General features: G+C 44.1%; 1 protein-coding gene across 5 annotated transcripts in view; it reads left to right on the forward strand.

The window, feature by feature from the left end:
• The window catches only part of TMEM245 (transmembrane protein 245), a 145,427-nt gene that overhangs the window by 83,794 nt on the left and 35,824 nt on the right, over positions 1-25,809 (forward strand). For 3 of the 5 annotated variants that reach the window (XM_069730492.1, XM_069730494.1, XM_069730493.1), the window contains 3 exons: positions 11,538-11,683; positions 21,268-21,368; positions 22,834-23,008. In XM_069730492.1, the coding sequence (XP_069586593.1) occupies positions 11,538-11,683; positions 21,268-21,368; positions 22,834-23,008 (422 nt within the window). The remainder of the gene's footprint in view (positions 1-11,537; positions 11,684-21,267; positions 21,369-22,833; positions 23,009-25,809) is intronic. The other 2 variants (XR_011314034.1, XR_011314035.1) reach the window with 1 other exon arrangement.

Below are 25,809 nucleotides of genomic sequence, written 5' to 3' on the forward strand. Positions count from 1 at the left end.
GCCTGTGCCCGAAATCTGAATTCAATCGATCATCTCTTTGACATCATTTTTGTATAAATCATTTTTATTGGTCATTGCAATAAAGAGTAAAGGTAAACAATACAAACTAGTAAATCAGTGCAATGATAAACAATGGTTACAAGTAAGTCAAGTAAGGCATTGTGACAACGTTTAGGTCTTGTAATTCAACTTTCTGGTAAATAATGTTGTTGGTTATCCCAAAATTATGAGGAGTTAATAATAAAAAAACAGCTGGGATAGTAGATAGCCATTATTACATTTCTTTGTAATCATTTGACAGTATAATATATGTTCAAACTGGGTAAGAGGAAGACACACAAAGTAAGATAAGGGAAAGAAAGAGGGGTAGAAAGAAGGAGAGGAGTGGATGGGGGAGTAGGGAATGTGGGAAAAAAGTGTGGCTGCCAACCCGCTCCAGCGGCCAGAGCGCAGGTCGAGAAACGGCTCGAGAGTGCAAGCGAATGTGTTACATAATGCGTCAAGATCTGGAAATCCAGCGATCTAATTCAGAGGTTTCCCTAAAAGCAATCCAGGGACCCCATGTGTTGTAAGTTTTTTCCGCATTACCTGTAGACTGATTTATCAGCTGCTCCATTCTATAAATGTCATTAAGTTCTGCCACAAATTCCGCACGGGAAGGGAATTTTTCTTGTTTCCAAAAACGTGGGATTAGATTCCTGACTGCAGTAAGAAAGTGTCTGAGGATGCCCCTCTTGAACCTAGATATCGACAGGTTACACAAAGACAACAATGCTAGACTTGCTGAGGGTTGGATCTGTGTGATAGAGATCCTATTATGAAGTTCAAAGACGGCCAACCACAAATCCTTTATGGGGGGGCAGTCCCACCAAATATGCATGTCAGAGCCTATTTCCCTTAGGCATCTCCAGCAGGTGTCAGGAGTCGTGGGGAACACCGCATGCACCATGGAGGGGCATCTATACCATCTTGCTAGAATCTTATAGCTCCTCTCCTGTGATACCGCGCATAATGACGATCTGAACGAGAAGAGAAGAATTTTTCCCCTATCTTCAGATGACAAGGGTCTTCCCAGATCACCCTCCCATTTCGAGAAAAACATTGGCCAACCCTGCAGCGGAGCCCTCCCCTCTTGGAAGATTTTATATAGCAGCGAGACAGTATGGTCCGGGGGGCTTGCTGATATGCAAAGCATCTCAAAGGGAGTTAGCGGCCTGCTGATATTGGTTTGTTTAGAGATTGAGTGGATATAACTTCTTAAGGCCCCGTCACACATAGCGAGATCGCTAGCGAGATCGCTGCTGAGTCACAAGTTTTGTGGCGCAACAGCGATCTCAGTAGCGATCTCGCTATGTGTGACACGTACCAGCGATCAGGCCACTGCTGTGAGATCGCTGGTCGTGTCGGAATGGCCTGGGCCATTTTTTGATCGTTGGGGTCCCGCTGACATCGCTGAATCGGCGTGTGTGACGCCGATTCAGCGATGTCTTCGCTGGTAACCAGGGTAAACATCGGGTAACTAAGCGCAGGGCCGCGCTTAGTAACCCGATGTTTACCCTGGTTACCATCGTTAAAGTAAAAAAAACAAACGCTACATACTTACCTACCGCTGTCTGTCCTCGGCGCTCTGCTTCTCTGGTCTGGCTGTGAGCGGCGGGCAGCCGGAAAGCAGAGCGGTGACGTCACCGCTTTGCTTTCCGGCCGCTGTGCTCACAGCCAGACCAGAGAAGCAGAGCGCCGAGGACAGACAGCGGTAGGTAAGTATGTAGCGTTTGTTTTTTTTACTTTAACGATGGTAACCAGGGTAAACATCGGGTTACTAAGCGCGGCCCTGCGCTTAGTTACCCGATGTTTACCCTGGTTACCGGGGACCTCGGGATCGTTGGTCGCTGGAGAGCTGTCTGTGTGACAGCTCTCCAGCGACCAAACAGCGACGCTGCAGCGATCCGGATCGTTGTCGGTATCGCTGCAGCGTCGCTATGTGTGACGGGGCCTTTAGTTGTTCATAGAAGAACCAATCAACAGAGTGTGATTCCTCCTCTGGGAATAGTTCCCGAAGGGATTTCATCCCAGTTTCTTTTAAGTAGTCGTGAATGATGGGTTTGGAATCTTTTCTCTTATTTAGATATGTCTCTCTATTCAGCCCCGCCGGAAAAGCAGAATTGTCATAGATTGGAATTAAGGGGCCTGGGAGAGTTGTGACCTGAAGGTCTTTGTTTCGGTTTTTAATAAGAAGCAATATGTTTCGTGTGAGGAAGGGTATGTAGATGCCTGGCCCTACCCCCTTGCCTCCTGTCCAAAGAACAACTTGGGAGTCGCCTCCGTTAAGATCGTTTTCTAGGTTTACCCACTTTTTGCTATTTTTACTGTGATAAAGGTCTAGGATACAAGTTCCCATTGATGCATAACTATAAATCGCGAGATCCGGGAGACCCAATCCACCTGTCAGTTTAGATCTACTTAATGTTGTATATGAAATACGTGCCCGATTATGAGACCAAATAAAACGAGTAATTATTTGTTTGAGGCGGGAAAAGAAGGAAGCTGGTAGGTATAGGGGAATTGTTTGAAAAAAATATAAGAGACGAGGTAGGAGGTCCATCTTAACTGCATTGATCCTACCCAGCCAGGACAATTGGAGCCTGTGCCACCTCTCCAAGTCCGAGTTTGTTTTCTGTAGAATTGGCGCAAAGTTGGTTTCAAACAGTTTAGACGTTTTGCTTGTAATTTTGATACCTAAGTATGTAAGGGAATCAAAGCGCCATTTAAATGGGAAAGTCTTCCTTAATTGATCCGCCAAGGGGAGTTGGAGTGAAATGTTTAGGATTTCGGATTTATGGGAATTCATTTTGAAGTTACTTAGGAGGCCAAATTTATGTAGTTCCGAAATAATGTTTGGTAGGCTCGTAGAGGGGGACGTAATATATAGGAGAATGTCATCTGCAAAAAGTGCTAGCTTATGTTCTTCAGAACGTAGTTTTATACCCTTAATTGATGAGTTGTTTCTCAAGGCCACAGCTAAATGCTCCATTGTTAGGATATATAAGAGGGGAGAGAGTGGGCACCCCTGCCTTGTACCATTTCTGACCGGGAACATATCTGATAGTGTGCCGTTTACCTTGACCTGAGCACTAGGAGAAGAATACAAGGCGGAGATCCTACGCAGCATATTTTCTTTTAGGCCAATTTCCTCTAGGGTCTGAGAAATAAATTCCCAATGGACCCGGTCAAAGGCCTTTTCAGCATCAATTGACATGATACACAGGGGGTCCCCCTCTCTGCCCGCTCTGTCAATTAGATAGTTCGGATTGTGTTGTCTCTCGCCTCTCGCCCTGGAACGAAGCCCACCTGGTCCTGGTTTATTAGTTTTGGTAAAAGGGGGCATAATCTATTGGCTAACATTTTTGCATATATTTTAATATCCAAGTTTATTAAAGAGATCGGGCGGTAATTATCGCACGTAGAAGGGTCCTTGCCAGGCTTAGGGAGAACTGTTATGTGAGCGATGAGTGCCTGTGTAGGGAAAGAGCCCCCAAGAGAGACAAAATTACAAGCCTTCAGAAATATTGGACTAAGCAGAGTGTTGAACGACTTGTAGAAGCCTGCCGAGAACCCATCAGGGCCCGGGCTCTTGCCTTGTTTCAAGGCGCTAATGGTTTCCGATACCTCCTCCACTGAGAATTCCTTTTCAAGATCAAGTAGATCACCTTCAGGCAGAGTGGGTAGTTTATGTTCCTGTAAATATGATTTGATTTTATTACGGAGAGAATGTAGTGGAGCCTCTTTATAGTGTCCCGCTATGTTATATAGAGATTTGTAGTATTCGCTGAAGTTGGAAAGAATATCTCTGGTATTAAACACTTTCTTCCCCTCTTTGTTTTTAATAAAAGGAATGTAGGTATTGGGATTACGTTGATTAAGGGCTCTGGCCAAGAGTCTACCACTTTTATTGCCGAGCTGATAGAAGCGGCTCTTGAGTCTTTCTCTGAGGCATTTGGATTTTTGGTCTATTATAGATAACAATTTTTGTCTGGCCGAGGAGAGCCTAGCAAATGTGCTGGCTTCAAGGTCTCGTTTATGTTTGTTTTCTAATTGGTGGATTTGTTCTGTTAAGCTAAGTATTTCCGCCGCTCTTTCTTTTTTCAACCTAGCGCCATGAGAGATGAGGACGCCTCTTATTACACTTTTCAAAGCTTCCCATTTTACAGTGGGGAACGTGGTGTCTTCCTTGTGGTCAGTCAGGAAATCTGTGATTGTTTGATCAATCTTGGATTTACATATGGGATCTTGTAGCAAGTTTTCATTCAGACGCCAGGAGAAACCTGGTCTCGAGGCAGAATGAAGTGAGATTGTTAGGTATATAGAAGCATGATCTGACCACAGTATCGACCCCACGTCCGCCTTTACCTGCATGTCGAGCAACTTATGTGAAACGAAAAAATAATCTATTCTACTGTAAGTGTTATGTATTTTTGAGAAAAAGCTATAGTCCTTAGTTGTTGGGTTAAGAACCCTCCAGACCTCTACCAGTCTCATGCTGCGCAGCTGGGATCTTATTTTGTTAATAGACGATGTAGAATATGAAGACTTACCCGAAGAGACATCCACCGCAGGGTTCATAGGAATATTAAAGTCGCCCCCAAGTATCACAGGAGAGGAACCAGCAAACTCCTCGAGACGTCTTTTGCAATCGGCTCCAAACTTCTGCTGCCCTTGGTTTGGGAAATATACATTAGCTATTACAAGTTTATGAGCTGCCCATGTGATAAGTAGGAAGATATATCTCCCATTTTTATCGATTAGTGAGTCCAAGATCTCAGGCATAAAGGATTTGTGGAAGGCTATTGAGACACCCTTTGACTTTGAAAATGGATTTGTGCTGTGATACCATTTGGGGTAATTTTTCGTGATAGAATGTGGCACCACACCAGTTTTGAAATGTGTCTCTTGAAGCAGTAGCACAGAGACCCGTTGTTTGTGACTATCAAATAGGACCCGCCTTCTCTTTTCTGGGATATTTAGCCCCTTCACGTTAAAGGAGCAAAATTTAATTTCATCCATTATCAAATACTTTTACGCCATCTCGCGACACCACGCGCTCCATCCGCCGAAACAAACGACAGCCAAGTGTAGTAGGGAAAAAACACTGGGAGGGAGGGGAGAAAGACAGGGTGAAGAAGAAATAGTAGAACATAGAAAACATAGAAGGTGCGTTAGGGTTGACGCACCGAATCTGACTTTGCATCTGTGTAGTTAGGGCAAAAGAAAGGAGAAGAATAATTCTCCCCCCCTTCCCTCGCCCGTGCACCTTTAGTGGAGAAGGGAAGCCAAGGGGAACACCTGCTCCCCCACCCCCCGCGAACTTGTTAGGTCCCATGAACAAAAATTTGCAAACGTGTAAAATCTATTTAAGCATAACAATAACCCTTGCATAAGCAAGATGTCCCGCGTGCCATCAGAGAACAATAAGAGAGGAAAAAAAAAAAAAAGGGGGGGGGAAACGAAAACACTGATGACAAGCAAGACACCACGCGCTCAAATGTCCAGGGATTAAGACTAAACCTCCAAGGCGAACCCACAGTGAAACCATCCGCCCCATCAGGAGATTCAATCAATTAACAATAAGTATCCATGGGACCACTCAACTGCAGCAGAGTGTCTAAATACATTGCAGCAATGAGTAGAGGCTAATTAAAACTAGAGAAAAAAAAATGGGAACAAAAGAAAAGAACTTCATGGAGGATCAGAGGAGCCTTCATTGGTGTGTCGATTCTTGGAACGGGGGACCTTGAGCCACTTTGGAGGAGCATCTGAGAGTGTTGGAGTTGGAGGCCAGTCTGGAAGATCTATTAGTGGAAGTTCAAATGTGCCTAGGAAGTTAGCCAGGTCCCCGATCCGGCGAAAGTATGCGCTTTTGCCGCCTTTGGATGCTGTTAGTTGGAATGGGAACCCCCACCTGTAGGGGATATCTCTTTCCTTGAGAGCCGCCAGCAAGGGTTTCAAGGCTTTGCGCAGGAATAGGGTGCGTCTGGTTAGATCTGACAGGAGTAGTATTGGTTGGCCTTCAAACTGGAGAGATCCCTTTTTCCTAGAAGCTATCATGATGGCCTCCTTAATTCTAAAGTAGTGCACCCTGCAGATGACATCTCTAGGGCGTGACTCAGACGTGGGTTTAGGACCAAGAGATCTATGAATCCTGTCGAACTCAATGGTGTTGTCTTCGTGATCGCCGAGAATGTCCAGGAATATTCTCTGGACTGTGCGGTCTAAATCCTGAGGACTGACGGATTCTGGGAGGCCACGTATACGGATATTGTTACGCCTGTTGCGGTTTTCCAGGTCTTCAAGGCCAGATGACATTTCCTCCAGTTTCATGGTATGATCCATTAAGATTTCTCTGTGAGCCTGGAGTTCTTGTGAGATATCTTCTTGAGTCTTTTCCACGTCCTCTATACGCGATGTGAATTCCATCTGCAGATTATGTATCTCCTTTTTATACGAGTTCTCAAGTCTGCACGCAAAGCTTTCTAGATCTGTTTTGGTTGGGAGAGCTTTAATATATTTACTCAGCTCAGCTATATTCATGTCCTCAGGTAGGTCTTTGTCTCCATTACTATTGTCTGTTGATTTTTAGGAGAGATATGTGAAGACTGAGGCTCTTTGGAGGAGGAACCATTTTTATGCGGGGTTTGCAACATTGTTGATCTGGTATTCCTTGTTTGGAGTGGCTGGTTTAAGAACCGTTCCATGTCCTCTAGAGAAGGCTCCTTGTGTAAGCTTGTGGGTTGTGCAGAAATCCTTTTAGTTTTACCCATGTATGACTGCTGCTATTAATTGCCCGTGATAGTGTTCAGGGGAACATGGGGGTGCAGTGATCACCACATTAGGCTCAGCCCCCCATCAGCAAGCCCCCTCCGAGGTGCATTTAATTACGATCTTAGGGTTAGTGGGGCATGTACAATGTTCTGAGCCAGGAAGGGGGAACCTCTGGATGCTATAATCGATCCCAACACTAGGTGTCACCAGAGGTCTAGATTTGTAGAATGCAGGCTTACTGGGTAATATGCTGGTAGTCTGTGTTTCCAATATTAATGTAAGAAAGGCACAATGACAGCCCCGTATAGAGCAATGGCAGGGTGACTGCACCGCTTCTGCAGCAAGGCTGGTGAGCAGGACAGTATGCTGGCGTGCCGAGAGTCTTAGGTATGCCCGCACTATGATGGTGTTTCTCTGTAAGGGGATCTGTCCCCAAGATGGCGTCCACCCTCCCACTGGCGGGAAAACGACCAGCACAGGGAACACAATGGCGGGCGTCCCGGGGGGGTCTCCTGTCCCACCTGTACCAGTCCTACCTTGGTCGCCTTTCTCCTAGGTGAGGTGTGGTCTGCGCACTCTTCAGGGTCTTCCCTGCAGGAGCTGCAGCTGAGCGCGCCTGCGATGCTCTCCTCTCGGGTGCCGCGGGAGGTCCAAGGGCGGGAGGGCCTCTCTCTCACCACCCCTTTAGCTCGGTGGGGGGTCCGCAGTCTTCTCACTGCCGCCTCGCACCTTACTATGTGCCGTCTGCCGGACTTCCCTTTGCCGTCTGCGGTACCTGAGGAGTCCTTGCTGTGCCGGCCTGTTTCTGGTGCGGCTGTGCTACAGGGCCGCTCTGTGCCTGAGGGTCCGGTGTGCCGGCTCCTCGCCGCGGGAGATCGCCGGCCAGGGGTCCCCCTTGATCCAGGTGTATTGCCAGGTAATAACTGGTCGTCCGTTCTTGGTTAAGGTCTGGGGAAAGACCTATATCTCCTCTTTGCTGGAGGAGATCTCCACCATGCGTCCTTCTTCTCCAGCAGCTGGACACGCCCCCCCCCCCCCCTCTTTGACATCATTTTTATTATTATTTATTGTTATAGCGCCATTTATTCCATGGCGCTTTACATGTAAGGAGGGGTATACATAATAAAAACAAGTACAATAATCTTAAACAATACAAGTCATAACTGGTACAGGAGGAGAGAGGACCCTACCCACGAGGGCTCACAATCTACAAGGGATGGGTGAGAATACAGTAGGCGAGGGTAGAGCTGGTCATGCAGCGGTTTGGTTGATCAGTGGTTACTGCAGGTTATAGGCTTGTCGGAAGAGGTGGGTCTTCAGGCTCTTTTTCAAGGTTTCGATGGTAGGCGAGAGTCTGATGTGTTGTGGTAGAGGGTTCCAGAACAGGGGTGATACGTGAGAGAAAGCTTGTATACGATTGTGGGAAGAGGAGATAAGAGGGGAGTAGAGAAGGAGATCTTGTGAGGATCGAAGGTTGCGTGTAGGTAAGTACCGGGAGACGAGGTCACAGATGTATGGAGGAGACAGGTTGTGGATGGCTTTGTACGTCATGGTTAGGGTTTTGTACTGGAGTCTCTGGGCAATGGGGAGCCAATGAAGGGATTGACAGAGGGGAGAAGCTGGGGAATAGCGGGGGGGACAGGTGGATTAGTCGGGCAGCAGAGTTTAAAATAGATTGAAGAGGTGCGAGAGGTCGCGAGGGGAGGCCACAGAGCAGGAGGTTGCAGTAGTCAAGGCGAGAGATGGTGAGGGCATGGACTAGGGTTTTTGCAGATTCTTATTTGAGGAATGAACGGATTTGTGAAATATTTTTGAGTTGAAGTCGGCAGGAAGTGGAAAGGGCTTGGATATGTGGTTTGAAGGAGAGATCAGCGTCAAGGATTACCCCGCGGCAGCGAGCTTGTGGGACTGGGGAGAGTGGGCAGCCATTTACTGTAATGGATAGGTTCGTTGGGGGGGTCACGTGAGATGGGGAAAGATGATGAATTCTGTTTTGTCCATGTTAAGTTTCAGAAATCTAGCGGAGAAGAAGGATGAAATAGCGGATAGACATTGAGGGATTCTGGTTAGTAGGGTGGTGATATCTGGTCCAGAGATGTAGATCTGTGTCATCAGCATAAAGGTGATACTGAAAGCCATGAGATTCTATGAGCTGTCCCAGGCCAAAGGTGTAAATGGAGAAGAGCAGGGGCCCTAGGACTGAACCTTGTGGGACTCCGACAGATAGGGGGCGAGGTGAGGAGGTGGTGTGTAAGTGGGAGACGCTGAATGTCCGGTCTGTTAGGTTTGATGAGATCCAGGATAAGGCCAAGTCTGTGATGCCAAGGGATGAGAGGGTCTGTAATAATAGGGAATGGTCCACTGTGTCAAAGGCAGCCGACAGGTCCAGGAGGAGGAGGACAGAGTAGTGTCGCTTGCTCTTGGCGGTTAAGAGGTCATTGGTGACCTTAGTTAGGGCAGTTTCAGTGGAGTGGTGTGACCGTAAGCCAGATTGTAAGCGGTCGAAGAGGGAGCAAGAAGAGAGATGGGAGGACAGTTCAAGGTAGATGTTTTGTTCCAGTAGCTTGGAGGCATAGGGGAGAAGTGATATAGGGCGATAGCTAGATACAGAGGATGGGTCAAGAGAGGGCTTTTTGAGGATAGGTGTGATGGAGGCATGTGTAAAGCTTGAGGGGAAAACACTAGTTGTTAGTGATTGGTTGAAGAGATGGGTTAGGGTTGGGATGAAGACTGTGGTGAGGTTTGGGATGAGGTGGGATGGGATTGGGTCAAGTGCACAGGTGGTTAGATGCGATCTTGGGAGTAGAGTGGAGAGTCGATCTTCTGTAATGGTGGAGATGTTGGTTTTGGAGGTGGAGGGCTGGGAAGTCGGGAGGAAGGGCTCTGGGGGTTGTTAACCAAAACTGTCTCTGATGTTATCAATATTCTGCTTGAAAAATGAGGCAAAGTCTTCAGCTGAGATGAGTGGGGAGGGAGGAGGTGCTGGGGGACGGAGGAGAGAATTGAAGGTGTTGAATAACTGTTTAGGGTTGTGAGACAGGGAGGATACGAGAGATGAGAAGTAGGTTTGTTTAGCTATAGCGAGTGTGGTCTTGAAAGTAGTGAGGGACTGTTTGAATGCGATGAAGTGCTTGTTGGAGTGGGATCTTTTCCATCTGCGCTCAGCAGCCCTGGAAGCTCGCCTCAGTTCTTTGGTCAGGCTGGAGACATCATGTCTCGTTCCATCCACCAACTCCACATTGCACCACAGACTGTCCAGGAGTTGATTAATGCTTTAATCTTGGTCTGGGAGGAGATCCCTCAGGAGACCATCCGCTGCCGCATCAGCAGCAATGCAACGGGAATATTTCATTTCAGTGATATTTAGGATGTGGTATTTTACGGTTCCCTTTATTTTTTTGAATAGTGTATTATTAGTTGATTAACCATAATTCTTGTATACCTTTAAAGAGGTTTTCCCACTATCAAGGAAGGTACATTTTTAATAAATAGATCTTGAAATAAAAATAAGTATGTGTTAAAAAAAAGTTCCTGTGCTGAGATAATCTTATAAACGGTCTCAGCACAGGAACATTTTTTTTTATCATATTCAATTGTGGAACTTATCTTTATGTAAATATCTATTATTTAAAATGTACTTTGTTTGTAGGACAACCCCTTTAACTACATGCGGACTTATTTTAGTTGTCCAGGGGTGGTTTGCGTTGTACTCTGCAGTGACATTCTAAAGTGTCACTGTATAGTAGAGCAGCAGAATGTGAATGTGCAGCTTCTGGAGTCTTTTATGCCCTTCCCCCCGTACAATATATCAAATAAATAAAGAAATATAAACAAAGGCTCTAGCAGATTCCTTATGCAATATGTTGACAAATCTTTTGCATATTGGTCTGGGAAACCATCCAGTCAAATAAAATGAGATTCAGGAATTAAAATGACCCTAAGGACCCACCCACACCACCGTATTTAACATCTGATTGCACTATGACCAAGGACAGTCTGTGGGCCCGTGCACATATTCGATTATTTCCTCAGACTGGGACAGTGTGAGGAAAAAAATCGCAGCATGTCTGTTTGATCCAGTATTTTGATCTCAGTCAGCCATGCAAATCAACAAGTGCATGGAAAACATCAGGCTGCACTCGGATGACATCAAGATGCAGTCCGATTTCTGTGCAGTTACACAATGGAGAAGATGAAGAAATTTTTGTCCTCCGTATTCTCCTCACAGTGCTCCAATTCTCTCATCCAAGAGAATCGGACCTCCCCATGCTGATACTAAGGAAACTCAGAATAAGGAGTCATTTGCATAATCGGCCAATTTTCTGTCTGACCCTAGCCTAATGCTGCAGTTTTCTGATCAGGCTGCAGTCCCATAGTGCCGCCTGTAGACCCCCGCATAGCGTCATACACACTACATTTGTGCACGTATGAGCCCTATTGAAACATAGAGGAAACCTTATTATAACCATCATAAAATTCAGACTGCATACACTAGATTAGCCTGGTGGAACCTAGCAAATTTATCAGAGTGGCATATGCTATGTGAGAAATTTGAATCCTTGGAGACATGTTTGACACTTTTTGACATCCCACTTAGATTTCCCATATATCCCATATTAGATTTTTATTCAATAAGATTGGCTTGTATTAAATGGTTAGAAATCTTTAAAAGGACTCATTGGTTTGTGTGAACAAAGGAATCATTTTCTGCTGTGTTTCAGGTGATTTTTCTCACAACGTTGTTCTACCTACTGAGCTCCAGTGATGAGTACTACAAACCCGTGAAATGGGTTATAAGCCTGACTCCCCTCTCTCAGCCGGGCCCGTCCTCCAATATTATTGGACAATCCGTAGAAGAGGCTATAAGGTAGTATAAACCTCCAATCCATAACTTTATTTAGTAGCGGTAAGTTACAGTGAAAGCGCTCATTACTGAATGTCTGATCATATCACTGCCCAATCCACAGAGTAGCTGCCACCATCCAACCCAAGGCCACGACCATGGATGTGCCTGAGTGGGCAGAAGGCACCTCCACCATTACTCTCTTCCCGCTCCCTGCCGGTTTTAAAACTGTCTCCTTCTTAATTCCTGTATAGGTGGCTCTAACTATGTATTTAAAGGGGTATTACCATTTGCAAGGTCCTATCCAATATTTTGTAGGAGTAATAAGAATACCAAATCTCTCCAATTAGAAATGTATTATAATTCATATTGTAAGCTATGTCGCGTGCCCCATGTTCAGGGCATGCAGTAGCTTAGTCACCCATAGTTAAGACCACTCATATAGTGACAGTTATTAGTGGTCGTAACCATGCACATGTGGTAAGCGACATAGCGAATCAGAAGAACTATACTAGATTTCTTATTGGAGGTATTTGCTAATATTATTATTACACCTACGACATATTGGGATCGGATCTAGAAGATGGGAATACCTCTTTAATGGCATTTTCAAGCATAGAAATATATAGAAACTGATCTATATGTGACTTAATAGTCACCAAGTGATGCCACCATGGTTTTTTTCATTTTGGTGATTGTGATGCACTTCTGTTTAGGTGCTGTGTAGACTCGCTGTGATGGGATTATCATGGACTAAAGTTCCATGATTTATCTCCCCTCTGTCACTGCCTTTATTCCCATATACACCTATTCCCTTATATTACAAAGTGTAAGGCTGTGTTCACATGAGCAGTAGTCATCAGTTAGAATGGATGCAGCAGTAATCTCTTGACAAAGAATTTATGCAGACACAACTTTTTTGTCCGCCTGAAACAAAATAACTTCAACTGGATCCATTTTTTAAACACTGAAGTCTATGGAAAGTGGATCCATTAAGTATCCATTTGTTTTTTCTCCCTCTTGAAATGGATCGGTTGTTTTCTTCATCCTTTTTCAAATGGATGTTTACTTGAAAGTTCACATGTCCAGTAGCATGTGTTAGGCTGGTTTCACACTTGCGTTTCAAAACGCATGCGTTTTAAAAAAAAAAAAGCATGGTGATAAAACGCATGTAAACGCGTGCAAACGCTGCGTTTTTTTTTACGCATGCGTTTTGACGCGTTTACATGCGGTTTTTCATGCGTTTGCGTTTTTTAAACGCATGCGAGAAATGTGTGACAGCTGCCAATCATCAAAATAAAGTAAAAAGCCCACTATAAACAGAAATAGTTAGGGTTAGGGGTAGGGTTAGGGGTAGGGATCATAACCCTAACCCTAAAGGTATCCTAACCCTACCCCTAACCCTAAGTCTAAAGGGATCCTAAACCTAACCCTAAAGGGATTAGGGGTAGGGTTAGGGTTAGGATCCCTTTAGGGATAGGGATAGGATCCCTTTAGGGTTAGGGTTAGGATCCCCGTATCACCTTTATGGTGGGGGGTGGCATATCAGTGTGTTTTCTGTTTTTTTTTTAAATAAAAACGCATGCGTTTTTAAAGCAAACAAAAAAAACGCATGCGTTTCCATTGACTCCAATTTATTTTTTGACACAAAAAAAACGCATGCGTTTTTGTGTGTCAAAAAAACGCCTCTCAAAAATACTACAAGTTGCATTTCTGAAAAAGAACGCATGCGTTTCAAAACGCGACCAAACGCGTACAACAAAAAACGCATGCGTTTTCAATGTTAAATATAGGGAAAAAAAGCATGCGTTTTTTTGTGCAAAAAATGCTGCAGACAAAAACGCAAGTGTGAAACCACCCTTACATATTTATTTTCCACCGTCAGTAAGCAAAACTTGGATCCTTTTAAAATGGGAGAAAAACGGATGGATATTTAACCCCTTCATGACCCAGCCTATTTTGACCTTAAAGACCTTGCCGTTTTTTGCAATTCTGACCAGTGTCCCTTTGAGGTAATAACTCGGGAACGCTTCAACGGATCCTAGCGGTTCTGAGATTGTTTTTTCGTGACGTATTGGGCTTCATGTTAGTGGTAAATTTAGGTCAATAAATTCTGTGTTTATTTGTGATAAAAACGGAAATTTGGCGAAAATTTTGAAAATTTCACAATTTTCACATTTTGAATTTTTATTCTGTTAAACCAGAGAGTTATGTGACACAAAATAGTTAATAAATAACATTTCCCACACGTATACTTTACATCAGCACAATATTGGAAACAAAATTTTTTTTTGCTAGGAAGTTATAAGGGTTAAAATTTGACCAGCGATTTCTCATTTTTACAACGAAATTTACAAAACCATTTTTTTTAGGGACCACCTCACATTTGAAGTCAGTTTGAGGGGTCTATATGGCTGAAAATACACAAAAGTGACACCATTCTAAAAACTGCACCCCTCAAGGTGCACAAAACCACATTCCAGAAGTTTATTAATCCTTCAGGTGCTTCACAGCAGCAGAAGCAACATGAAAGGAAAAAATGAACATTTAACTTTTTAGTCACAAAAATGATCTTTCAGCAACAATTTTTTTATTTTCCGAATGGTAAAAAGAGAAACTGAACCACGAAAGTTGTTGTCCAATTTGTCCCGAGTACACTGATACCTCATATGTGGGGGTAAACCACTGTTTGGGCGCACGGCAGGGCTTGGAAGGGAAGGAGCGCCATTTGACTTTTTGAATGAAAAATTGGCTCCACTCTTTAGCGGACACCATGTCACGATTGAAGAGCCCCCGTGTGCCTAAAAATTGGAGCTCCCCCACAAGTGACCCCATTTTGGAAACTAGACGCCCCAAGGAACTTATCTAGATGCATAGTGAGCACTTTAAACCCCCAGGTGCTTCACAAATTGATCCGTAAAAATGAAAAAGTACTTTTTTTCACAAAAAAATTATTTTAGCCTCAATTTTTTCATTTTCACATGGACAACAGGATAAAATGGATTCTAAAATTTGTTTGTCAATTTCTCCTGAGTACACCGATACCTCACATGTGGGGGTAAACCACTGTTTGGGCACATGGTAAGGCTCGGAAGGGAAGGAGCGCCATTTGACTTTTTGAATGAAAAATTATCTCCATCGTTAGCGGACACCATGTCGCGTTTGGAGAGACCCTGTGTGCTTAAACATTGGAGCTCCCCCACAAGTGACCCCATTTTGGAAACTGGACCCCCCAAGGAACTTATATAGATGCCTAGTGAGCACTTTAAACCCTCAGGTGCTTCACAAATTGATCCGTAAAAATGAAAAAGTACTTTTTTTCACAAAAAATTTCTTTTCGCCTCAATTTTTTCATTTTCACATGGGCAATAGGATAAAATGGATCCTAAAATTTGTTGAGCAATTTCTCCCGAGTACGCCGATACCTCATATGTGGGGGTAAACCACTGTTAGGGCACAAGGCAGGGCTCGGAAGGGAAGGCGCGCCTTTTGACTTTTTGAATGGAAAATTAGCTCCAATTGTTAGCGGACACCATGTCGCATTTGGAGCGCCCCTGTGTGCCTATGCAATGGAGCTCCCCCACAAGTGACCCCATTTTGGAAACTAGACCCCCCAAGGAACTTATCTAGATGCTTACTGAGCACTTTAAACCCCCAGGTGCTTCACAGAAGTTTATAATGCAGAGCCATGAAAATAAAAAATAATTTTTCTTTTCTCAAAAATGATTTTTTAGCCTGGAATTTCCTATTTTGCCAATGGTAATAGGAGAAATTGGACCACAAATGTTGTTGTCCAGTTTGTCCTGAGTACGCAGATACCCCATATGTGGGGGTAAACCACTGTTTGTCGCACGGCAGGGCTCAGAAGGATGGCACGCCATTTGGCTTTTTAAATGGAAAATTAGCTCCAATCATTAGCGGACACCATGTTGCGTTTGGAGAGCCCCTGTGTGCCTAAACATTGGAGATCCCCCACAAATGACCCCATTTTGGAAACTAGACCCCCAAAGGAACTAATCTAGATGTGTGGTGAGCACTTTGAACCCTCAAGTGCTTCACAGAAGTTTATAACGCAGAGCCATGAAAATAAAATAAAAAATTTCTTTTCTCAAAAATGATTTTTTAGCCCGCAATTTTTTATTTTCCCAAGAGTAACAGGAGAAATTTGACCCCAAAAGTTGTTGTCCAGTTTCTCCTGAGTACGCTGATACCCCATAAACCACTGTTTAGGCACATGCTGGGGCTCGGAAGTGAAGTAGTGACGTTTTGAAATGCAGACTTTGATGGAATGCTCTGCGGGCGTCACTTTGCGTTTGCAGAGCCCCTGATGTGGCTAAACAGTAGAAACCCCCCACAAGTGACCCCATTTTGGAAACTAGACCCCGAAAGGAACTTATCTAGATGTGAGGTGAGCACTTTGAACCCCCAAGTGCTTCACAGAAGTTCATAACACAGAGCAGTGAAAATAATAAATACGTTTTCTTTCCTCAAAAATAATTTTTTAGCCCAGAATTTTTTATTTTCCCAAGGGTTACAGGGGAATTTGGACCACAAAAGTTGTTGTCCAGTTTCTCCTGAGTAAGCTAATACCCCTTGTGTGGGGGTGAACCACTGTTTGGGCACACGTCGGGGCTCAGAAGGGAAGAAGTGACTTTTGAAATGCAGACTTTGATGGAATGGTCTGCGGGCGTCACGTTGCGTTTGCAGAGCCCCTGGTGTGCCTAAACAGTAGAAACCCCCCACAAGTGACCCCATTTTGGAAACTAGACCCCCCAAGGAACTTATCTAGATATGTGCTGAGTACTTTGAACCCCCAAGTGCTTCACAGACGTTTACAACGCAGAGCCGTGAAAATAAAAAATCATTTTTCTTTCCTCAAAAATGATGTTTTAGCAAGCAATTTTTTATTTTCTCAAGGGTAACAGGAGAAATTGGACCCCAGTAATTGTTGCGCAGTTTGTCCTGAGTATGCTGGTACCCCATATGTGGGGGTAAACCACTGTTTGGGCACACGTCGGGGCTCGGAAGTGAGGGAGCACCATTTGACTTTTTGAATACAAGATTGGCTGGAATCAATGGTGGCGCTATGTTGCGTTTGGAGACCCCCTGATGTGCCTAAACAGTGGAAACCCCTCAATTCTAACTCCAACACACCCCTAAACCTTATCCCAACTGTAGCCATAACCCTGATCACAACCCTAACCCCAACACACCCCTAACCACAACCCTAATTCCAACCCAACCCTAACCCTAAGGCTATGTGCCAACGTTGCGGATTCGTATGAGATTTTTCAGCACCATTTTTGAAAAATCCGCGGGTAAAAGGTACTGCGTTTTACCTTAGGATTTACCGCGGATTTCCAGTGTTTTTTGTGCGGATTTCACCTGTGGATTCCTATTGAGGAACAGGTGTAAAACGCTGCGGAATCCGCACAAAGAATTGACATGCTGCGGAAAATACAACACAGCGTTTCCGCGCGGTATTTTCCGCACCATGGGCACAGCGGATTAGGTTTTCCATATGTTTACATGGTACTGTAAACCTGATGGAACACTGCTGCGAATCCGCAGCCAAATCCGCACCGTGTGCACATAGCCTAATTCTAAAGGTATGTGCACACGCTGCGGAAAACGCTGCGGATCCGCAGCAGTTTCCCATGAGTTTACAGTTCAATGTAAACCTATGGGAAACAAAAATCGCTGTACACATGCTGCGGAAAAACTGCACGGAAACGCAGCGGTTTACATTCCGCAGCATGTCGCTTCTTTCTGCGGATTCCGCAGCGGTTTTACAACTGCTCCAATAGAAAATCGCAGTTGTAAAACCGCAGTGAAATGCGCAGAAAAACCGCGGTAAATCCACAGCGGTTTAGCACTGCGGATTTATCAAATCCTCTGCGGAAAAATCCGCAGAGGACCAGAATACGTGTGCACATCCCGAACCCTAACCCTACCCCTAACCCTACCCCTACCCCTAACCCTAACCCTAGTTCTTACCCCAACCTTAGTGGAAAAAAAAAAATTATTTATTTTTTTTATTGTCCCTACCTATGGGGGTGACGGGGGGGTCATTTACTATTTTTTTTATTTTGATCACTGAGATAGGTTATATCTCAGTGATCAAAATTCACTCTGGAACGAATCTGCCGGCCGGCAGATTCGGCGGGCGCACTGCACATGCGCCCGCCATTTTGGAAGATGGCGGCGCCCGGGAAAGAAGACGGACACCGGCAGGCTCGGTAACTATAAGGGGGGGGGGAGATCAGGGCACGGGGGGGGGGGCGTCGGAGCATGGGGGGGAGGCGTCGGTGTGCGTGCGGGTGGATTGGAGCACGGGGTGGGGGATCGCTGTGCAGGGGGGTGGATCGGAGCATGGGGGGGATCGCTGTGCGGGAGGGGGATCGGAGCACGGGGGGGTTTCATTGGAGCACGGGGGGTGTGATTGGAGCACGGGGGGAGCGGACAGGAGGACGGGGGAGCGGAGCACAGGACGGAGGGGAGCGCTGCACAGATCGGAGGGCTGGGGGGGCGATCGGTGGGGTGGGGTGGGTGCACATTAGTATTTCCAGCCATGGCCGAAGATATTGCAGCATCGGCCATGGCTGGATTGTAATATTTCACCAGTTTTTTAGGTGAAATATTACAAATCGCTCTGATTGGCAGTTTCACTTTCAACAGCCAATCCGAGCGATCGTAGCCACGGGGGGGTGAAGCCACCCCCCCTGGGCTAAACTACCACTCCCCCTGTCCCTGCAGATCGGGTGAAATGGGTGTTAAGGCCCCTTCACATTAAGCGACGCTGCAGCGATACCGACAACGATCCGGATCGCTGCAGCGTCGCTGTTTGGTCGCTGGAGAGCTGTCACACAGACCGCTCTCCAGCGACCAACGATGCCGGTAACCAGGGTAAATATCGGGTAACTAAGCGCAGGGCCGCGCTTAGTAACCCGATGTTTACCCTGGTTACCATGCTAAAAGTAAAAAAAAACAAACACTACATACTTACCTACCGCTGTCTGTCCTCCAGCGCTCTGCTTTCCGGCTCACAGCCAGTACAGGAGGAGTGCAGAGCACAGCGCTGGAGGACAGACAGCGTTAGGTAAGTATGTAGTGTTTGTTTTTTTTTACTTTTAGCATGGTAACCAGGGTAAACATCGGGTTAGTAAGCGCGGCCCTGCGCTTAGTTACCCGATGTTTACCCTGGTTACCAGTGAAGACATCGCTGGATCGGTGTCACACACGCCGATCCAGCGATGTCAGCAGGAGTCCAGCGACGAAATAAAGTTCTGGACTTTATTCAGCGACCAACGATCTCCCAGCAGGGGCCTGATCGTTGGTCGCTGTCACACATAACGATTTCATTAACGATATCGTTGCTACGTCACAAATAGCAACGATATCGTTAACAATATCGTTATGTGTGAAGGTACCTTTAACCCTTTCACCCGATCTGCAGGGACGCGATCATTCTGTGACACAGCATATGCGTCACAGGTCGGATTGGCACCGATTTTCATGACGCATACTCTGTCACAGGTCGGGAAGGGGTTAAGGGATCCGTTTTACACAAACTTTGGTGTTTAAAAGAAACAGATCCACTTGAAATCAGTTTTTTTCTGGCGGACAAAAAAGTTGTGACTACACAGCCTTTTTGTGAAGGGATTGCTGCTTGATCTGTTCTGAGAGATGATTACTGGACATGTGAACTTGGCCTAAGGTGTTGCTGTAATTACTTACTGACTGTCTTCACACGCACCACAGATCTGCTACTGACACTCAGCCTTCCAGACATGTACTGAACGTTAGGCAAAATATCATCCCCTTCCTGAGACTGGGAGGAAGCAGCGCAGGTAGTAGGCCTCTGATGTGTGGCTTCTGGTACTATGTAATTCCGTAGGAAATAGCATGTGACTGCATGGGAGAATGACGCAGGCATCTCTGCTACGGACACTACATTACTAAGTCACTAATAATACTGCACGTAAATCTATTATGCAATTTTTAAAGCCCAGAAAACATCTTTCAGCCCTGTCTGTGTACAGCAACCTGGCAGGTAATGCAGTTTTCTGGGGAGTGTTTTTTTTTTTTTTTTTTTTTTAATAATTAAAAGTCCTTAATCAATTCCATGCTGATCCAATAGTGTCCTGTTTCTCACCTTTCTCTTCTGCCTGCTGCAGTGATGAAATCCCCATGACTATGACCACTGCAGCCTGTCATTGGTAGCAGTGGTACCCCACTGTAGCAAGTGATTGCATCTGTCTTATGTCCACGTGATCGGATTTCATCACTGGAGCCAGTAAAGACATGTAGGAAACCAGACAACATGGAAACATGAACTATAAAGAATCAATGAGTGAAAGCATTTAATAAAAAATACCCAGCACAAGTTATTAATCTAAACTATTGATAAATTGTTAATCTCAGGACTATTTGCGTAAGGGTTACTCTTTTCCTACGGTATTTTAAATACGGTAAATGGTCAATGAGAATTTAGCTTCTTTGATACTCCAGTTTTTCTGATGTGTAGAATATTAAGGTGTCTACATTTTCTACCAGTACATTTAGGAAATGTTTTATTTGCCATGGAGACCTTTGAATGATTTGGCATGTGCATGTTGTTTCCCATTGCAGCATGTTCTTTTCCTGAATGATCCACGTCATTGTATCATTTTTTTTTTTTTTTGCTTACTCCGGTGGGGGTATTGCACATTACTAAGTTGCATGTTGTCTTGGTGCAATTTAGTGTGTGCGATATTTTCACATGAGTGTTTGCACGTGGGCCTGCTTGTTACTTGCTTTTTTTTCTTGCGGTTGATGCATCTTATGATATCAGCACTGAACCCACTCTGCTTCCACTTTATTGCAGCTTTTATATGAGAAGTTTATGTATGTACTGTACACTCGCCTCAATATCAATAATTTAGTAATTTTTATGGTACACACTTATTTGATAGTATATTGTGGGACTTATTTGGATTTCTCCACATTTCTTGTGAACCATCAGCTTCTCACCTGCATATACAACATTCATAACACTATGCCTATTGCATTGCTGCCCATACAAGCTGCATAATTAGTTATATAGCTTAATTATTATTTTATTTCTTTTCTGCTTGTCTGCATTATCAGGAAGTTGATTGATTACAATTAGTCCTTGCCTATAAGGATGTGTCACATTTCCGCTTCTGTGTCTAGCTATAAAGGGATGTATTTTTTAAGGGCATCTAAAAGAAAGAGCACAGAAAAAAACTAACCCTGCAAAATGTGCTTCACAGTGCAGGAGATGGAGTGCTAACATTTGTCCATGTTATATATGGCTGTATATGTACACTTCTATGCAAGACATTTCATGCATCTAGTCAATAAAGGCCAACTCGCTACCTTCTCCTGTCTAGTCCGTTACTGAATACTAAGTGTACATAGACATTCAAGCACTAAATATAGTACAGAAAATAGTCCCTGAAATACTGGTCCCTTTATATATCAATATACTTTATGTATATTTATATGTGAATGTATGTTACCTATATACATTATGTATACTGTCACATTTCTGCTGCATCTAGTTGGTATTTGGGTTATCTACTTGTTTTGTTCTTGATATTTAGGGGTGTATTTGATGCTTCCCTAAAAATGGCTTGCTTCTATGGATTATATACTTGGCTTACTCATACAGTCTTTGGGATAAACATTGTCTTTATTCCTTCTGGTAAGACGTTTCTTTTGTTTTATTAAAGTTGCTTTAGTAAAGTAGTCCCAACCTGTGTGTGAATGACTACAATATGGTGGCGAGAGTTGTAATATGTGCCATTCAATCCTACCACAGGAGACAAAATCCTTTATAGTATCCGTTCACGAGACACCTACTTTTTATGGATTTTTTCGGTAATGAATGCAAAACTAGATTAATTGTGGATGTCAAATTGCAGAATGTCCATGCACAGAGGAGTTAATTTCTGAACACTTCCAATAGTAAAGAATGGTCAGGTCACTTCTTTTAGCCGCTTCGCTACTTTGGAAGCCTGAATAATGCATATGTTTATGGATCCATAGTACGATATGGCCGCTAAGGGTCTGTGAGGCTAAAGAAGGCAGAAGGGCTCCATACCGACAAAACTGTTCTGCAATAAGACCAATATAGATGCATAATCATGGAGGATGTAAGCCACACCATATGTGTCACTTTATGTGGTAATAACTCTGGAACGCTTCAACATATCCCAGTGATTTAGAGATTTTTTTGGTCATGACACATTATAAGATTTGAAGTGACTTAGGGGTCCCATATATTGGAAAACTCAAAAACGTGATACCATTTTAAATACAGCTCCCCCTGACATATTGAAAACTGCCGTCAGGTAGTTTATTAACACTTCAGGTGTTTTTCAGGGATTAATGCAAAGTGACATGACAGGAATGAAAAAGTGCATTTTTACTATCTAAATGTCGCTAACGTCTGAACAGGTCACTACAGCCGGCAGACTCTAAGGCCGCTATTTGGTTGTGAACTGCCATGGCAAACATCAGGACCACAAAATCATGATCTCAGGGTGCTGATGCGGATAAAGAGGAATCCCCCACACTCTGATAACCCTTTATATGATGTAGTCACTGTTGACAGCAGCATCTATGATTGTGGCTGATGCAGCAAGTTGTCAGCTATAGTGTACAGCTGACAGCTGCTGGATTGTCATCAATTTGGCCTGGTCATGAAGGTGAAAACATGCTTTGGTGTGAAGGGGTTAAAAAGAAAAAAAAATGTTAATGCTTGGAGCTCTACCAAATATTTTTCTTGAGTTGCATGAAGGAAGTTTGGAGGCTTTTACTTTTTTTTCTGATGATCAAGTGTTAATAAACCCAATTTAGAGATTAAATGCTCTGCAATGTACATTCCTCCATTTCTTCTTCATTACGAATATATTTTGGAAGCTACAAAACTTGTTGGCCATTCTGAGTTAGCAAGTGGATCCTACTACAGTCAAAGCCAGGTGTAGATTTAGTGTATTTTTTGTTAAACTACAATGCCCCTTTAAATAGCTGTGTTGTTCCATCTGAAACAAATTCCATTTATTGGAGACACATTTCTAATCTATAATGTATTTTCTGTTTCACTTTCTGATATGTAATGGAGCATTTTGTAATTATTTTTCTGTACTTTCCCTTATATGCACAAGCTTTGGCAGCAATTCTTGGAGCTGTACCTTTTCTTGGGACTTACTGGGCCGCTGTACCTGCTGTTTTGGACCTGTGGTTTTCTCAGGGTGAGAGCTGTAAAGCTGTATTGCTTCTTGTGTGCCATTTACTGCCAACGTATTGTGTCGACACTGCTATCTACTCTGATATATCTGGGTAAGTAATGAGGCTATTTCCAAATTGTCAAACACCATATATTGGTATTAATCTATTAACCTGCTTTATTATAGCTATGTCATAGAAAAGATGACCTTACAGCCCTAGATTACCTCTCATTTTTTAATTTATACTCATCGTTTTGGTTCTTTCCTGTTAAGGAGTTTCAGATACGGAAGTTGATTTTGATTAAAGGGAATGTGTTATGTCCCGCATTCCCTCCAACCCAGCAGCATTCACTTATTCATGAGTAAATTCCCTGGCTAACCAGCCATGTATAATGTTTTCCTGTAAAAATTAATTGTAAAAAAGCACTTATAATGTCCCCATTTCATATACTAGTTAGGGCTTTGGCTAGACGATGGGGTGTTAGTTGTTCTAGACTAGTCAGCCCTCTTTCTATGTTGTCAACCCCCTGTGGGCTTGAGACCATAATTTGCAGGAGCTGTTGTCATCGCCAGCTCCTGCAAACCTTGCGTCTGGTCACCGCAAATTTCAGCAGCGTCACTGCACCTCTGCAGCCGGGTATACGCTTCTTGGCTTCAGAGACGCTCTGCGCATGACTGGAAGTTGCCTTTTGTATTTCCGGTCATGTGCAGTGTGCCTCTGAAACCGGGAAGTGTACATTTCGGCATGCTGAGGTTCAGTGACGCTGCTGAAACGTGTGGCGCTCGCGATTTGCAGGAGTTGGTGATGAAGACAGCTTCTGCAGCTTATGTTTATCACACCCACAGGGGCATGATAACATGGAAAGAGGGTTGACCCAGTCAGTGGCAACTAATGTCCCATTGACTAGACAAAGCCCTAATTAGGATTAAGCCAACCTGATTTTTGTGGACAGTACCGCATGCTGCAATAGCTCATGCAGAGAGGGACTTAAGCTTAATACCAGCATCCCACTCTTTATCTACATAGACACGATAACCTTGATTCAGCAGCGGTTGCACCAAATCACCCACACAATTTTCCACCTCACTCCCAGGACATGGGGACATTCAGGAGGATGAATACCAGTGCCCTTCCCTAAATTTTAAATCTGTGGATGTACCTGAGGTACTCTCGCACAGTTTGTAGAGTTTAATTTTGTACCTGGCCCTCTTATATGGTATGTATTGCTGGAATTTGAGCATCCCCTTAAATATATCAGAGAGTCAACTCCGCAGATACCCCTTTGGGAAACATACACCTCGGTAAGCTTGTTGCTGAATTGATTAATGACCAGCTGAACTTTGAAATGTTGGTCAAAGTTGAGGTCTTCTCGGGGAGGACATTGTGCGTTATCACTGTAATGCAAAAATTAGTGGATTACTTCAAATCGTTTAAAGGTCATAGCCATGCGGAACACTTGAGTAGTGTATAAAACATCCAACACCTCAATATTGCCGAAGTTCTGGCTTTTTCTCTAAACCCATGTGAAGGACAAGGCCCCAAAACATCAGTTGTCCAGTTAGAAAATAATGAAGGGCAGTTTTGTGCCAAAAATTTTCGGGTGTACAAATTTTTCTGGAAAAATAAATCACAAATTACCAAAAGGCAAATAATCTCTAACTCAAGACTATAAAAATTTTAGTTTTAATCAATACTGTTAAAGGAAATATTAAAACTCGCACTGGTCAGTTTAGCATAGAGGAGACTCATATGCTATTTTTTGGACTCACGTCCTATAAAATGCTCATAGTCCTAATACTGTATTCAGTTTTAGGCGTATGGGTCAAGGTGTGACCGCTACCTATATACCATATCTATTGCCATAACATAGTTTCACTGACTCGTGCTAATTATAAATTGCCCTACGCCTCCCCGACATGTTTCACCCATATGACTGGCATCATCAGGGGATTGAGGATGGAGAATGTTGCAGGCAGCACAACATTCTCCACAGCGTCTCCAGTCTCTGTCATGTCTATAACATGTGCTCAGTATGAACCTGTCGAATCTGCCAATCTTGGTGTTCTCTGGCAAATGCAAAACACCAAAAAAGGAAAAATTCAAGAAAACACACCAAAAACAGGCCAAGATGCTTAGATGTCTAAATGGGCCTCAATACAATTGCACAGACAGGGTGCAGCGGACCCAAGTAAAATGGCAAATGCACAGGTGCAATACCTAATGAAACAGCCAGCCTTCAATCAGGGATTGGCCGTGTGGTACACCAATGCACTAAGATATAATGTATACTCTGTATGTGGCATGTTCACACAAGGAATGCAGAGCATCTGTTTCCAGCCTATTAATAACGCCCTATGGCGGGCTGCCCAGTGCTACAATGCATCCTGTGCGAACAGAGGCCACAGTGCACAGAACAATTTGGGCCCAACTGCACCCTGCAAAAAATACATCGTGCAAAACAAAGCATATAAATATATGTAAGGTATTGGTTGATATTCTGGCCATAATATGTAAGCCCGCAACCCGCGTCAAGGGTCCTTACGTTTGCCAGTCCTACTCTAACATGAAAAACACCAAAAAAGGAAAAATTTAAGAAAGCACACCAAAAACAGGCAGAGATGCTTACATGTCTAAATGGGCCTCAATACAATTGCACAGACAGGGTGCAGCGGACCCAAGTAAAATGGCAAATGCACAGGTGCAATACCTAATGAAACAGCCATCAGAGATTGGCCGTGTTCTCTGGCAAATGTCAATCGCCTTGCACGGTGTTGGTGTACAGTACCTTTAGGGGTGAAGGCAATGACAAAATGCAAAAGTGACGAAAACAGCTAGAAAGGATGAGAACAGAGAACTGGTCTGTGGTCACCCACTGCAGAACCACTCCTTTATAGGTGTTGTCTTGCTAATTG

Source organism: Ranitomeya imitator, chromosome 6 (assembly GCF_032444005.1).
Source record: "Ranitomeya imitator isolate aRanImi1 chromosome 6, aRanImi1.pri, whole genome shotgun sequence".
NCBI lineage: Eukaryota > Metazoa > Chordata > Amphibia > Anura > Dendrobatidae > Ranitomeya > Ranitomeya imitator.